Here is a 15,468-nt window from a genome sequence, read left to right on the forward strand (position 1 = left end):
TGTAACTATAAGCCTCTGATTCGGTGTAATTCCAAGGTTTTTCTATTGATTTACTGGCTCCATGATTGTTGTATAAGTATGTAGTAGGCAGATAATCACAAAAGTAAGATGTGCAATCACATAGAACACTTTTCACTGCATAAGTTTTTGGTTGTCAAAAGCATTCACTGTTGTGGGATCAGAATTTTATTTATTTTCCGAGGATTTTTGTGAGGTAAATTAGGAAATACATGAATTCTGGAAAATTTTAGTCATGATGCATTTATGTTAATCTGAATTTCCTCGGTTACACAGGAGATGGACACGGGCTTCGGAGCAGTGGAAAAAGTTTCATGCAGATCTGAAAGAGATCACGACATGGTTGCTGGTCGCTGAATCAGATTTAGAGCTGAATGGTGACATGGCACACAAGGTAAAGAAGTGAAATTCATTTCAAGTGATCTTTAAATCTTAGCAAGAAATCAATCTTATGTTTTTCACACATGGTGTACATGTAAAAATAATTGGGAAAAGGTAAAAAGAATTGTAATCATTATGTGAGATACCGGTAAATAGAACATGAAATTTTGTTGTGTAATTTTAAATTCATCTCGTTTGAAATCAGGATGTTTAAATCTTAGCAAGAAATCAATCTAATATGTTTTTTACACATGGTGTACATGTAAAAATAACAGGGAGAAGGTAAAAAGAATTGTAATCATTATGTGAGATGAATAGAACATTTGTTGTGTAATTTTATTCATCTTGTTTGAAATCATGGTGTTTATTCACTTGGCAACCACACAAATTTATTCACTATTTCAACTTGGATAAAAATCACACATACATGAGATAGCTAGAGAGCCCATATTTAAACTACCCTATTAACTATTGCATTTAATAGGTTTTAATTTTAATATTTTTGTCTATATATTGCTAATTTGATGCCTAACGTGGGAGTTGTGTGTTCCTGGGATGAGACTCTGTACAGCCATTATGTGGGAGTTGTGTGTTCCTGGGATGAGATTCTGTACAGCCATTGTGTGAGAGTTGTGTGTTCCTGGGATGAGATTCTGTACAGCCATTATGTGAGAGTTGTGTACCCCTGGGATGAGATTCTGTACAGCCATTATGTGAGAGTTGTGTACCCCTGGAATGAGATTCTGTACAGCCATTATCGCAGTTGATGGAATAACAAACTCTTGTTGTATGACTGTTGTAGCTCCAAGGTCAAATCTGTAACTAATTAGGAAGGAAATGTTCTTGAATAGACTTAAAACAATCTATGACAATCCATAGATTTGTTAAAATACTTCCCAATTAATTCTAAGCATTTTATTTTATTCCATGTACAGGGGATTAGCAGTGGCCTGCAGACACACCAGGCAACGCTGAGCAGCATGAATACTACAGGAAATGACATCATTGGACAATCCAGTATGCTGGATGCCAAAGCCATGCGAGAGAAACTGGAATCCATCAACAAGAGATGGGAAGTGTTGTTTCTGGCAGTTCAGGACAAGACAGACAGGTGAGTGTTACAGACAGGTGAGTCTTACAGACAGGTGAGTGTTACAGACAGACAGGTGGGTCTTACAGACAGACAGGTGGGTCTTACAGACAGGTGAGTGTTAAAGACAGGTGAATGTTACAGACAGACAGGTGAGTGTTACAGACAGACAGGTGAGTCTTACAGACAGACAGGTGAGTCTTACCTACAGGTGAGTGTTACAGACAGGTGAGTTTTATAGACAGGTGAGTCTTACAGACAGACAGGTGAGTCTTACAGACAGGTGAGTCTTACAGACAGACAGGTGAGTGTTTTAGACAGGTAGGATTGGGATGCTAAATTTCCACTTTCTTTAGGTGATTGGGACATCAGGGAAATATTTTCCTGTAGTGGATTAGCAAATGTTCCCCAAAGCTTCCAGCTTGAAGTAAAAGGAAATCTGCACTCTCTAAACATTGACAGCATCTCCTGTGCATGTGGGTTTTTAAAGCAATTAACTTTGTTTCCTCTAACAACTATTCTTTTTGAAATCAGAGAAATGTATGTGCTTTAAGGTTTGTAAGGGCTCACTTTATCTAATCAAAGATCCCAAAGGTCTCCACTATGGTTGACAAGCAATTCTAGCATCAGTTGACCTCCTCTTTACACGTCCACATGGACACTGCATACATTGGGGGAAACGTTTATGACTGTGTGCCAATAACTGCAAAAGCTTCAGTAACCAGTAGAACTGATATTGATTTAGGGGGCTCTTGATTGTTGCAAGTGTAGGTACTGGCATAGTGTATACTGTACTCATCATGTGTAAGCTTTATTGAATTAAGATGCTGAATTCCCATGAACTTGTCTGGCATTGCATACTATACAGCCAGACAGATAAGATCATTATCATGGTATCTTTGTGTCTTTTTTGTCCTGCTTGTGGGTTTCCTGTCAGGGCATTGTGGGGTGAAATTCATTTGGGAGGTAGACTACTGTGTGAATGCTAACCTGAATTTCCTCTGTTGCAGGACGTGGACTTCAGACTCCAAACAGTGGGAGAGGTTTCATGATGATATGAAACAAGTGACAACATGGCTACTTGTGGCTGAAGCTGATCTAGAGAGGAAGGGGAAAGGGGCATATGAGGTAATATCTTATCATGGTAATATTTTCAGTCTATTACACTTTCAAAGTGTGTGTGTGTGTGTGTGTGTGTGTGTATATATATATATATATATATATATATATATATATATATATACACAGTGGAACCCCGTTATTACGTTTTCCATTTTGTCACGATAAAATAACGTAATACCAGGGGCAACATAATAAACTTTCCCAGTGAAATCTGTTAAAAATATCAATTGGAAATTGTATATCGTCTGTTGGTACTCCGTGAAGGGGTGTGTGAATACATCTTTACTGTTTCTTTGTTTAAAAGACTATGATACTTTGTTTTATTTACATCTTATCTTTAATGTCCGTAATTCTTCATGTTCTTATTCCTTTTCTTTATTTCTGGTGTAGGATACATAAGGATGTTTTGATAAACGTTCCTTAATTTTTCTGCATTCGTTTGGACCGCCATTTTGTTCAACTTTAAAACAATGCATTCATGTAAATTTCTCTCAATAACTCGTTCCGGTTCGTATTCAACATTCGTATTATAAAATAACAAAACATCGTTTTTATTAAGTTCTCTAATTACACAATACACAACACAATAAAAAAAATCCCACCCAAAAAAACAACAAAACTATAGACACAAAACGCACACGATACCCAACACGACACACTTTTCTCACCAACGATAAACACGGAGAACAATTTAAGTGCAATCCACATAAAAAAAATATAATGATGCACGAAGATTTCATTTATAATGCTAAATGATGGCACTAAAATCATGTGCGCATCAAGGGATTTTAAAATATTCACTGAGGTATATGCCATGCACGAATTGGCCTATAATACAAGACAGTTTGATTGGTGTATGCATAGACGAGATTTACGTGCACCCCAGCTGCATGTCCAAACAATGGACAATTTTTTAATTGAACACCTTTAGTCACCTATGTCCAAGCAGTTACCCAAGCGGTTGTAACATTGCTACGATAAATCTTGTCTTTCATGTTTGGTACCAAAGCTGTCCGTGAATAGAGTTTTAATAGCGAAGGTAATCACACTATGCTGAACACGCAGGTGGTTGAGAAATTATTTCTTTGATTATCAAAATATGAAAAATGAAGTAAATTTCATAGAGTACAATTTCTAAATAAACATTATTTAATTGTTTATCACTGGCTTCAATACGGGGTATTCACTTTTATTGATGTCACTAGATCTATCGAAGCGTGATCAGTCAAGCGTCTCTAATCCCCAAACAGACCAGGAAATTTATGTGGTGACTGCCTCAGGCAATCAAGGTGTGAATGGCTTATTATTTTGAGAATTACTATTGAATAATTAGGGGTTTATTACGTTTTTGTCCGAATTTTTACAACGTAATACCGAATCCCGGCATTTTAGGACAATGTAATAACGAGGTCTGTTTTATATAGGTTTGTCAAGAAATGGTTTTGTGCTTTGAAATTCCAACGTAATATGCGGACTAACGTAATAAAGGGGGAACGTAATAACAGGGTTCCACTGTATATATATACACACACACAGTCAATTTAGTATTAAGGATCTTGATATCAGAAAAAGACTTGCTGTCTTGGTTTTATAAAGTAAGAAATGCTATATCTAAACTGGAATTTCTTTGTAAAATGTCTGAAAGTATTTTTGTCTGGTTTATTTCGATGATATTATTTTGCTTGTAGTAGTTTAAAGATGACAGTTTGAGATGAAGTATGGATCAATCCAAAACTGAAACTACCACAAGCACATTCATATTGTTGATAATTTCAAAGTTCTATTAAGATTTGGTCATAGTATGGTGCTTTTCCTCTTGAAGGAGCTGAGCTGTGGTATCAAGAGTCATCAGAACATTTTAAACAACATGAATGCCTCAGGAAGTGAAGTCATTCGACAGTCCAATAAGGTCGATGCTATGGCTCTCAGAAAGAAATTGGACTCCATCAACAAAAGATGGGACACTCTCTGCCAAGCTGTTCTGGACCAAACCAACAGGTAGGGATAAGTTCCATGAGTCCACTTTGTAATTCTCTCTGTCAGCATTCTATCAGCAAGTTATTGTTTTGTAAACAAGGGCCGTATTACCATTGGCATTTTAGCAGAATTTTAAGAAACAGGTTATCAAGGGCATAGTAAAATAGATAGAATTTACAAAAAGCCAAAAAAACAAAAAAATATTTTAACAAAGAGTAAATATTTATGAAAGGATTCCAAATTTTGAAGACTTGATTGTGTTCTTTGTATGTTTGTATGTATTATACCTGAGACATTATATGCTGTGTGTGTATTTCATTATTATAATTATTTTAATACGCCCTGAAACTGATGTTTATATTCTTATCTAGCATATTTATGGTATCTTGTGTTTTCATGTTTTATATGTACAATCAGGATAGGTACAGCTTTTAATGTTTTATTTATTTTCTATGTATTATGTATATAACATTCTGTTGTAAGGTATATATGCATTGTAAAGCACCTTTGAGCGTACATAGTGTATGAAAAAGATGCTATATAAATATGGTATTATTATTATTTCTTTCTGATGTGTTCTAGCTCAGCAGACAACAGCATGAGGACGTCTGACTTCTCAGCAGAAATGGATGATCTGTTTTTGTGGATTGATGAGACTGAGAATGTTCTGGCTTGTTATGTGACTCTGGAGGAGAAGAGCTTAGATGAAGTACTAGAGAAAATCAAGGTGTGCATTTCATTACTGGTAAAAAGTCATAAATAGATTCTAGTGGTGAAAATGTGTTCCTGTGGAAACTTTACAGTGATCAAAATAAGATTTTCCAAGCACTAGTCTGTGCAGGCTAGTTCCTATAGAGATTCACTAAATAATAGGAAATTTTTCTAGTCCATTTGGGTAAATATGAATGCATGAAAAAAGATCAGAGATTCCTCTTTCCACTGTTTTTAAAAAAGAAAACCTGGATAAATAAAGGCTATTATTATTATTATTATAATTATTATTATTATTAAAACCAATTTAAAAAATAGAGCAATTACAAAGGAACAGGAAGATATCAAGAGTGTAGAAAATATCCAATGGCAGCTGGCCACCATTGACTGTTGTGACCTTCAGTTAATCACTAACAATAGAATGTTTAATAAGTATTGTTTTATCTGTCTCCATCAATACATGTAGATTCTGAACAACAACCAGCAGTGTTAAAGATTTTTGCTGGCTTGCTCAGACTAGTGAGCTGGAATTTTAACTAGTCTGCAACAAATTTCACTGTGGACATGAGTTATTTTTAAACCCTGCTTTATGAAAGTAGTGTTATACATCTTAACACCTAGTATAACATGTCAAAATTGAAAAAAACTGCATGTGTAAAAATGCCACATTTGATATGTAGGTAGAACATATTAGTACCATTTTATGATCAGATTGATGATTTTTTGGTCATATCTATGGTACTTTCTAGAAAATGATGCAGTTGGTGGCTCAATTAATTTAAATAAAGTAACATTCTGCTTTTCAGGACAAAGAGGATGAAGTGGCAGGAAAAAAGAAAATGTTGCAGGAGATCAACACACAAGGAGAGAAGTTACTAAGGGAGACTACTCTTGCACCAGGCGACAAAGACAATATTCATAAGGATCTGGATAGTCTCAATCAGAGATTTGTCAAGGTCAGTAGAACTCCAGGGCCTAATTCATCAATGTACCATGTAGCAATGCATTAGTATTGAAAGAGAAAACACAAGTTGATTACCGGTAGTAATTTAGATTTTGAAGGTTCTTAAAAACTAATCATTATTTTGTTTCCAAACTGACATAATTAATGTGTCTTTATTGGCAATGTATAGTAACTTACGCAGCATAAAACTATTTCATTTAATCCTGAATGAAAGAAATAGGTCAGAATGTTTAGTTCTTGCTTGACAAATTTAACTCTGACATTTTTGGTTGGCCTTATTTGTATAATGCATGCATTGCACGCGCCCTCTTGACACTTGGTCAGTAAAGAAAACATTCAACAGTAGATGTAGGAGTAAGGACGTATTACACTAAATTCATTATGCTAGATCAGGTGTATAACATTAAAGGGTAATTAGATACCAGATCCAAGAACTGCTGGGAAAATAGCTTTTGGTATTCTAATAAAACAGTCGCGTGATCAGCACTTGGCTCGTTTCAGAAAGAACGTATGTGAAAACAGAAAAAAACGCATGTGAAAAGACTTTCATTTTTCATTTATATATCTAAATTTTTATTTATATCTCTACAACTGTAGTGTTTTGTATTTATAGTTGTTTTTGTTTCATTTTATTCATAGAATACCGGAGTATTGATATCGTTATTAAAATGCAACATGAAAATTGGAGCATATGTACCTTTAAAGAGAGTTAGTTTATGTAAATTTAGAATCCTAAGTATTAATGTAGAATTGCGTTCTGTGGTTATCTAGGTTTTACACATGAAGTGTTTGCAGAACAATCAATTTGCATAACAAGGAGAAAGAGCATATCATAAAACACTTGTACCAGATTTTATGATGTTAAATGATTATTTTTGGTTAGGTGGCTGTTGACATTCCTGTTCACATCACCCGGACAGAACAGAGACTACACAAGCTCCAGCAGTTCCAGTCCGAGGTGTCCAGCCTCCAGCAGTGGCTCACCTCCACCAGGACCCTCCTCGAGGCCCAGCATGCCCCCTCCTCAGCCACGTCAATAGACCAGGATGACTCCATTGTAGTAGACCCTCAGGTATTATGTAGTTACATGTATATGGTTTTTAAACCAATGGAGGACATCTAGTTTAATCTGCCTGTTTGTGTATCTATCTTTTTATATTATGATTTCTTATCTAAAACTTCTAATTCCTTTCAAGATAAGCTTTTGAAATTGGTGAATTTAACAGTTTGGTCGCCAAGCTTTTAATAGCCAAATCTGCACCCAAATCAATGTCTACAATCATGATACATGTTTTTTCACAAAAGAATACTCTGCGTAGCAGTTTTTCGTATGTCAAAAGATACAAGTAGTACTCTTCAGCTCGGGAGATAAATTAATTATTGGGTTTATTTTTATATCAGTTGTTTCTGATGATAGTCAAAGGTTTTACAGATAAGTAATTAAACGACATCTTTTTATATATATTGGAACTCTTATGTTAAATATATTCCACAAAAATTATTTTTATACCAACTATGTGACAGAAAAGCAAAATTTACACCTGTGGAGAAAACCTCCTGCTATATGGTATTATGTAACACAAGGTATAGACAATAGACATTAAGGTATGAGAATTAGCATTATTTAAACCTAGATGTTTTTATTTTTGCAGTCTACAAGAGCAGCTATAGAATCTCACACAGAGAGTGTAGAAAGCATCAACAGCCAATATAGGGACTTAATGGAGGAGTGTGCAGAACAGGAAGTAGTCATGCCAGACAGTATTCAGCAGCAAATCAACGAGGTCAATTCTGATTGGGAGAAATTACAGGGACTTGTGGATAGAATTAAACCAGTGGCTGACAACTTCTTGGAAGAAGTGTTAACACAAGGTTTGTTTGTGTAGAAATATAGCAAGTGTTGAATACACATCATAACTGTAATTTGTGAATATGGAATATGGATGATATGACAATATATATCTTCAATTCTATACATAGTTCAAATTGAATTCTATTTATAGATGCTTGTACATTTTGTGCAAAATGAAAATAGAATGGCTACATTTTGAAGTTTCAAGAAGTTTGAAAAAGGATAAATTTATTTGTGCATTATGATACTTTAACACATGCTATACTTGCAGTCAAAGTTTCCCAGATGCAACATATTGTTGTCAGAGAAACTGCACAGAAGACCGAAAGTGTTGAGGTCCATCAGAGCTCCCTCATTCAGGAATTTGACCGCTCTGTCGCGGAGCTGCGTGATTGGCTGACTTTGTTGGAGAGAATGCTGAAGTCACAGAGGGTCACAGTGGGCGACATTTCTGACATTGAACAGACTATTATGAAACAGAAGGTAATTCGTATGACACTGCCATTGTTTACGATTTAACCAATATCTAGCTTGAATGCTTTGTCTGTTGAATTCAGGTACCCTTTAGATTAATTGTCTCGTCTTTCAGAAAATATGGGGTTTTTTTTCAATTGCATGTTTCTCACATGTTTTGGATGTGAATTGTACTCTTGAAGTTACTCTCATGATAAATTGAATCCCTCATGACGTATCATGATAATATTATAACCATTCTTTGAATTTTTTAATTTTTTCCTGAAAAAGTCAACTTATGTATGCTTTATGTGGTAGAGAAATCGTGAGTGCAGTGCCGGCCTGGAATTGATGCCGCATGATCTGAGCACGCTCGATTTTGATGCTGTGCATGCACTGATCAGTGATATTTATGAACAACTCACTACCCTAAAGGTCTGTTCATTACTAATAACCCTGTAACACATACCTCCTCGTGTCACTGGCTGTGTCAAATCCTGGGTTTGTTTTGGAAAGCTTGGTTGCATTATTTATTGATTAGAATTATGTACATGTGATAAATGTTTCTATGACAAGTAGATGAAAAATATTTGAAAATTATGAGTATTTGAGCTTAACGCTCAACATTTTGTGGGAATAAATGAAATGAATGAAAGGGCCATAACTCCTGATAAAATAAAAATTAGTACAGACTTGATGACAGAAAGTGTTATTCCCTTTTTCTTTGAAAAAGTAGCTTGCCTTGCATCTATTAGTTTGGTATAATGTTGTGCGTGTTGTGATTTGATAATTCCAATGCAACTGTAAATTTCTCTCAGATATGTAGATCTGCGTGCTCAGCCCTAACAACGATGATCTGATCTACTGTGTCCTAGGACATGTTTTGTTCCATGTCATTTGATTTACCCTGTTACATAAGAAAATTACTCCATCCTTGTAGAAACATTCTCCTTTTATTGTTTTGCTTCTTTAGAGCTGTTCATATAAATTTGCTTGTAAAATTTACCTAATACATTTTAGCTGTGATTTAAATTCATTTTATGACGTTGAGGGCAGAACAAGTTCTAATTGGATGGTGTGGCATGTGATATTTTGCGCTTCATCTGTCGGCTGCTGTAAACACCCTCACTGATTGTTTCTGTCATGACTGCAGAGACAAACACTTGAGATTGGTTGTCAAATAAAAATTTTGAACAAAAAGTTGAAACATTTACTTTTGTTCTTCTCAAAATTCCATGTGCTTTATTTGTTATGCAGTGGTTTTTAACAGGACAAATCGTAGTGAGTATCATTAGCTTTAAGTTAGATTTTAGGATCACATGGTTAAAAGTTCTGTCTGGTGGTTGAAATTTTATATTCCTCATCCACATTTTCCTATCTTATTGTGTTTGTTACCATAGACATTGTGAATTTCAATATGACTTTGAAAAAAAATGTAATGCACTTTTCAATGAGAATTTTTTTTCTACATGCATGCACTGCCAGGTTTTTGAATGTTAACTGCCTGACTCTGTGCATACATTTGAATCACTATAACTGCTGCAGATTTCATTTAATTGATGATGCACTATTATTTTGAACTTTGACCTAATAGTCATTGCTACATTGTATGATGTTTCAGATTTGAATTCATTGTGGCTAAATTTTCTGGACTCCATGAATACTTTGCATCTTTGAAATAAACATGGCTTGTAGTGTTATTTTAACTTTTTTCAACCAACTAAAATGTAAAGCTTGCCTACTAAAATACACTCGGACAAACAGGTATTTGAATATCCATGAATTCACAATTGTCAGTAATAGAAAAATAAATCGGGATAATGGATCATCTGTCAATTAACTGGTAATCTGGGCAGTTTGAAATATTAATTTTGCTGAGAAATTTAAGATATGAATTCGCAATGTTATCAAATACATAGGCATATGATTATGATTGTATTTGTTCATTACATGTATTAGAATTTTTTTAAAAAGGTCTTTGAATTGTTTACTGATCGTTCGTGTTTTCGCAGGTGAATTTAGTTTGTGTTTTGCATAGTTATTTCATAATGACCTGTTGAAATTTAACTGTGGAGTATAAATATAAGAGAGAGAGAGAGAGAGAATAAATTGTCTGTATAGTTAACTTTTCTGTATTGGATTTTCATTCGCAGTCTATACTTTGTCAATAAATCAAGTTTAATTGGGAATTTAGGGGGATTATTTTCTTTTACTATTGGAAAATCAATTAGCAGATTTTGAATGGCAAATAATCCCAGAATGCTGATCTCCCTCACTACAGAGGAATGTATTACTTTCATTAGCATTCAACTGGTATTTGATATCTCTGTGTATTTTGAACCAAAATTTGATAGAAATTAAGGAACAAAGAATATGTATATAAGGACGCTGCATCAAGAAAGATCACAATCTGGGCGAGGCAGATTTTACATGAAAATACCCACTAAGTATCAGTTCCCTTATATTTCTCAATGATGTTAAACTTAATCATCACAGTTAAAACTTCTCCCATAGATAAAGGAAATGTAACGACACTCACAGAAGTCCTTGTTGTGTATGAATTCTTTTCTAGTCTGTATTTTGACTTTCAAGGTATTCATTGCTAGAAAATATTTTTATTTGAGTAACCTGATAGTCATTGGTTTGTGGTCGGATCCTATATAGGGAGTCTACATGATTGTGTACTTTTTTACAGAGTGTTCTGCAGGACATGGAGTCCAAGAGACCACAACTGGAACAAGTTCTCAGCACAGCCAAGGATCTACAGAATCAGAATATGAGTGAAACAGACAGGAAGATCCTTAAAGACCGAGGTAAGGGTAAGAAAATGTGTAAAGCAGACAGGAAGATCCTTAAAAGTGAGATCATAGTGAGGTAGATAGGAAGATCCTCAAATGTCAAGCTTAGGGCTAAAACATGAGTAAGAGATCCATACTGACCAAGGTAAGGGTAAGAGGAGCCTAGATTTTTTATGTAGCTAACTGAAATCCAATGTTAAATTAGTGCTCTTTGTTGAATGCAATACATACAGCATAAAAGAGGTGTGAGTCTTTAAGTTGATATATTTATGTTAATAAGGGTCCATACCATATCAAATTTGTAATATTGCAAATTTAAAAAGACTTTGTATATAAAATCCTGCTTAAGCCCAACAGCATTCTGCTGTTATAATCATGAAGCTCTTTCCCACTTTTGATAAAGCAATCGCGTGTTCAGAAATTTAAGTTTCAAAATAAAGAAAAATACACTGAAATGAGTTAAATCATATTGTTAAGGAAATATTCGATTAACTTTAGCTGAGAAGTTACAAGTACACTGGGAAGAGGCGCTGTCACACGTGAATCAACGAAAAACCCAGCTAGATGACATGCTGCTCGAGTGTCGACAGTTTGACGAGATGAGTGCTGAGTTTGAGCGTTGGTTGGGACAGATTGAGGAAGACCTCAATGCCAACCCTGTCAATGCTGCTGGCACTAACATAGACCAACAGATAGCCAAACAGAAAGTAAGTTTATCCAAGATTAGATATCTAAACTGAAAGTTAGCCAAACAGAAAGTAAGTTTATCCAAGATCAGATTGGATATCTAAACTGGAAGTCAACTGGAAAACCGAGAGCAGGATGACGCAGTAAAACAGAAAGTAAATACAAATCGTTAGATAGAGATACAAAATCATGAATAGGCAATGTACAGAGAGCAAATGATCAGTGGTAAAACAAAGGATGCTTACAAAAAATGTGATAGAAAGAACACATGAAGCAGGCAAATCAAAATTCATGCCCATGATACTTAATGTAAAACATTCAAAGCAAAAGAGTTAGTTCAATGCTGTAGATGTTAGACTAGCTCAAGTTATGGAATATCCAACAGCAACTGCAGTCAGAAGTGGACGAGAGACAGCGAATCATTGACAGCATGAAGAAGCTGGCCAGTAAGCTTATAGATGAGTACTCCACAGACGATACCAGTCACATCAAGCTTAAGCTGGAGAAGGCCATGAACCGATGGTCCACTCTCTTACACCGGTTAGTATGTCTAGACATCACACTGCAACACGGGTCAGTACATCTAGATATCACAGGTCAGTACATCTAGATATCACAGGTCAATACATCTAGATATCACAGGTCAGTACATCTAGATATCACAGGTCAATACATCTAGATATTACAAGTCAATACCTATAGATATCACATGTCAATACATCTAGATACCACAAGTCAGTACATCTAGATATCACAGGTCAATACATATAGACATCACAGGTCAATACATCTAGATATCACAGGTCAGTACATCTAGATATCACAGGTCAGAATATCTAAATATCACAGGTCAGTACATCTAGATATCACAGGTCAATACATATAGACATCACAGGTCAGTACATCTAGATATCACAGGTCAATACATATAGACATCACAGGTCAGAATATCTAAATATCACAGGTCAGTACATATAGATATCACAGGTCAATACATATAGACATCACAGGTCAGAATATCTAAATATCACAGGTCAGTACATATAGATATCACAGGTCAATACATATAGACATCACAGGTCAATACATCTAGATACCACAGGTCAGTACATCTAAATATCACATGTCAATACATATAGACATCACAGGTCAATACATCTAGATATCACAGGTCAGTACATCTAGATATCACAGGTCAATACATATAGACATCACAGGTCAATACATCTAGATACCACAGGTCAGTACATCTAAATATCACAGGTCAATACATCTAGATATCACAGGTCAAGACATCACAGGTGAACACAACATATCTAGTCATCCCCTGGCAAATCCAGCTTTAGATATAACACATTTCTAAATATTTCCTTTTGAGTATTCATTTAGAGTTCAAATGAATCGAGTACAATTGAATTTGCATTTCAGACTGACACAACAATGGTGACTTTTATTAACCTGATCACTAGCAGTGTTCAGCAATAGGTTTATGTTAATACTTATATTTGGACATTATCAGATCACAAATTAGTACAGTTATAACAGCCTACATGGAAAGTTTGCCATTAGACCTTCAGTCTTGTAACTGGATATTAACCATCCCTAACCACTAGATGATTTGATGTATCCACTTTTCAACAAGTCAGTAAATTTAGTTCTCATAGAAAACCATGGACCATAATGACACATAATAGGTCAGCTGTCACATGTCATCAGTGAAAACTGCTGATGTTCAAGTCCAAAGTAAATACGTAAGGTTTATTTTCTGTGCTATATCTAAAACCTTGATAGAGTCTGGCACAAAGTATTCTATGTATAAACAAAGATGCTCTGGTATATCTAAACAAATTTCTAAGTGACTGAAAACTAATTGTTTATTTGTTTAACAGATCAATAAGAGTTGTCAGATGGATTTACTTCTTCTACAATTATGAATTCTACAGTCCCTCAAGGATCTGTTTTAGGCCAATTCTTGTTTGTATTTATATAAATGATATTTCTTATAATCATGGAAAACACCAAGAAAATACCCTGCATTGCCAATTGATTGCTTGTCATTTAAATTCTGTAGGTAGTCCTGAATTTTTTAATTGAGTTCAATTCTGTATTTCACACCACAGGCCATTGATATAATTTGCCCTATTGTTAATGTATACAATATTCCGTATGATAGTTGCCTTAATTTGCTACACAATTTCAGTTTGTAAACTGGATTTTTAGACTGACTTATTATTGATAGAAAGGAAACTGCTTTATTCTAACATGTGAGATATCTATTATAGACATGCACTGTAAATTTATACCAAATAGCATCAATTGTTAGTAATGGATTGTCTTTAGTTAATGTTGGAGAAATTTATTGTTCATCATCAATTCATATTGTGAAGACTCTAGTGGTAATCCATTACATGAATGCATGAATATAGTCAATTTGTTCCAATAATTCTTATCATTGGAATCAATGGCTGAAGGCAGTCATTCAAAAGATTTACTAACTCCCATGAATAATGATAGAAGAAAATAGACCTATTTTATCATGTCTTCATCAACAGGCTTGCCTTCAACATCAAGTCCCTTCAGAACAACAAAAACTCCATTGCCCAGCTGGACAGCACACTGGATGGCTTCATAAAGTGGATGGTGGAAATGGACTCCAGCTTTACCAGGCTAGTGGATGAGACTGGACGTGATGATGTCCGACAGAATGAAGAACTGTGCTCAGAGTACCTGGTGCAATTTAAGGTAAGCATACAGAAACAACTCTCTCCAAACTATCTAAGATCGTACAAGATACAGAAGAATGTGTGTGTATGTGTGCGTGTACTGACAATGGTTGCTGCTCTTTAGGATGTGTTCTTTTGACAGAGTGAAGTATCTTTTGCCCTTTGTAAAAGAGCCAGTCTGTTTCTAGGAGACTGATGTATTGTTTCATTTCTATCTACGATTGCTGTTCTTGTTTTAATGTATTGTATAATATCTGTGTCATCTCATGGATCCAACTAGGGGTACAGTTCAAGGTCACATTGGTAATTGTAATTAAATTCTCACCTTGTCAGGACCCCTAACTTCAGAAGTTCCTTTTGATTGCTGAAATGAAAAGTGGTGATTAGTCTTTGAAAGTATAGCAGTGTGCAATATAATTAATTTCAAAGTTATTTGGTAACCATAATGTCTATGACAAGTTCTTGTATATTAAGTTATTCATTCTGTGAAATAATGTCATGCAGTGTTCATGTAGTCGCGTTTGGAATAAAGATGATATTATTTGCCTCCATAGTATGAAACTGTATCTCATTTGTACAGAACCAGTCATTAATATGCCTCCTATTATCTGTAAAGGCAATTTTAGCAATTAGGAAGTGATTGGATGTTGGGTTTTGGTTTTTTTTTTGGCAATTTGTGAAAATGCATTGTA

General features: G+C 34.9%; 1 protein-coding gene across 1 annotated transcript in view; it reads left to right on the forward strand.

Annotated features, from left to right (window-relative positions):
* Positions 1–15,468, forward strand: part of LOC125673153 (dystrophin-like) — a 155,277-nt gene that overhangs the window by 85,013 nt on the left and 54,796 nt on the right. Inside the window, exons 37-50 of the mRNA XM_056158146.1 lie at positions 295–412; positions 1,335–1,510; positions 2,500–2,617; positions 4,434–4,609; positions 5,171–5,315; positions 6,106–6,255; positions 7,147–7,335; positions 7,916–8,135; positions 8,387–8,598; positions 8,887–9,003; positions 11,264–11,381; positions 11,865–12,073; positions 12,439–12,593; positions 14,606–14,795. Coding sequence (XP_056014121.1) covers positions 295–412; positions 1,335–1,510; positions 2,500–2,617; positions 4,434–4,609; positions 5,171–5,315; positions 6,106–6,255; positions 7,147–7,335; positions 7,916–8,135; positions 8,387–8,598; positions 8,887–9,003; positions 11,264–11,381; positions 11,865–12,073; positions 12,439–12,593; positions 14,606–14,795 — 2,293 coding nt within the window. The remainder of the gene's footprint in view (positions 1–294; positions 413–1,334; positions 1,511–2,499; positions 2,618–4,433; positions 4,610–5,170; positions 5,316–6,105; positions 6,256–7,146; positions 7,336–7,915; positions 8,136–8,386; positions 8,599–8,886; positions 9,004–11,263; positions 11,382–11,864; positions 12,074–12,438; positions 12,594–14,605; positions 14,796–15,468) is intronic.

The sequence above is a fragment of the Ostrea edulis genome, chromosome 3 (genome assembly GCF_947568905.1).
Source record: "Ostrea edulis chromosome 3, xbOstEdul1.1, whole genome shotgun sequence".
NCBI classification, from domain to species: Eukaryota; Metazoa; Mollusca; class Bivalvia; order Ostreida; family Ostreidae; genus Ostrea; species Ostrea edulis.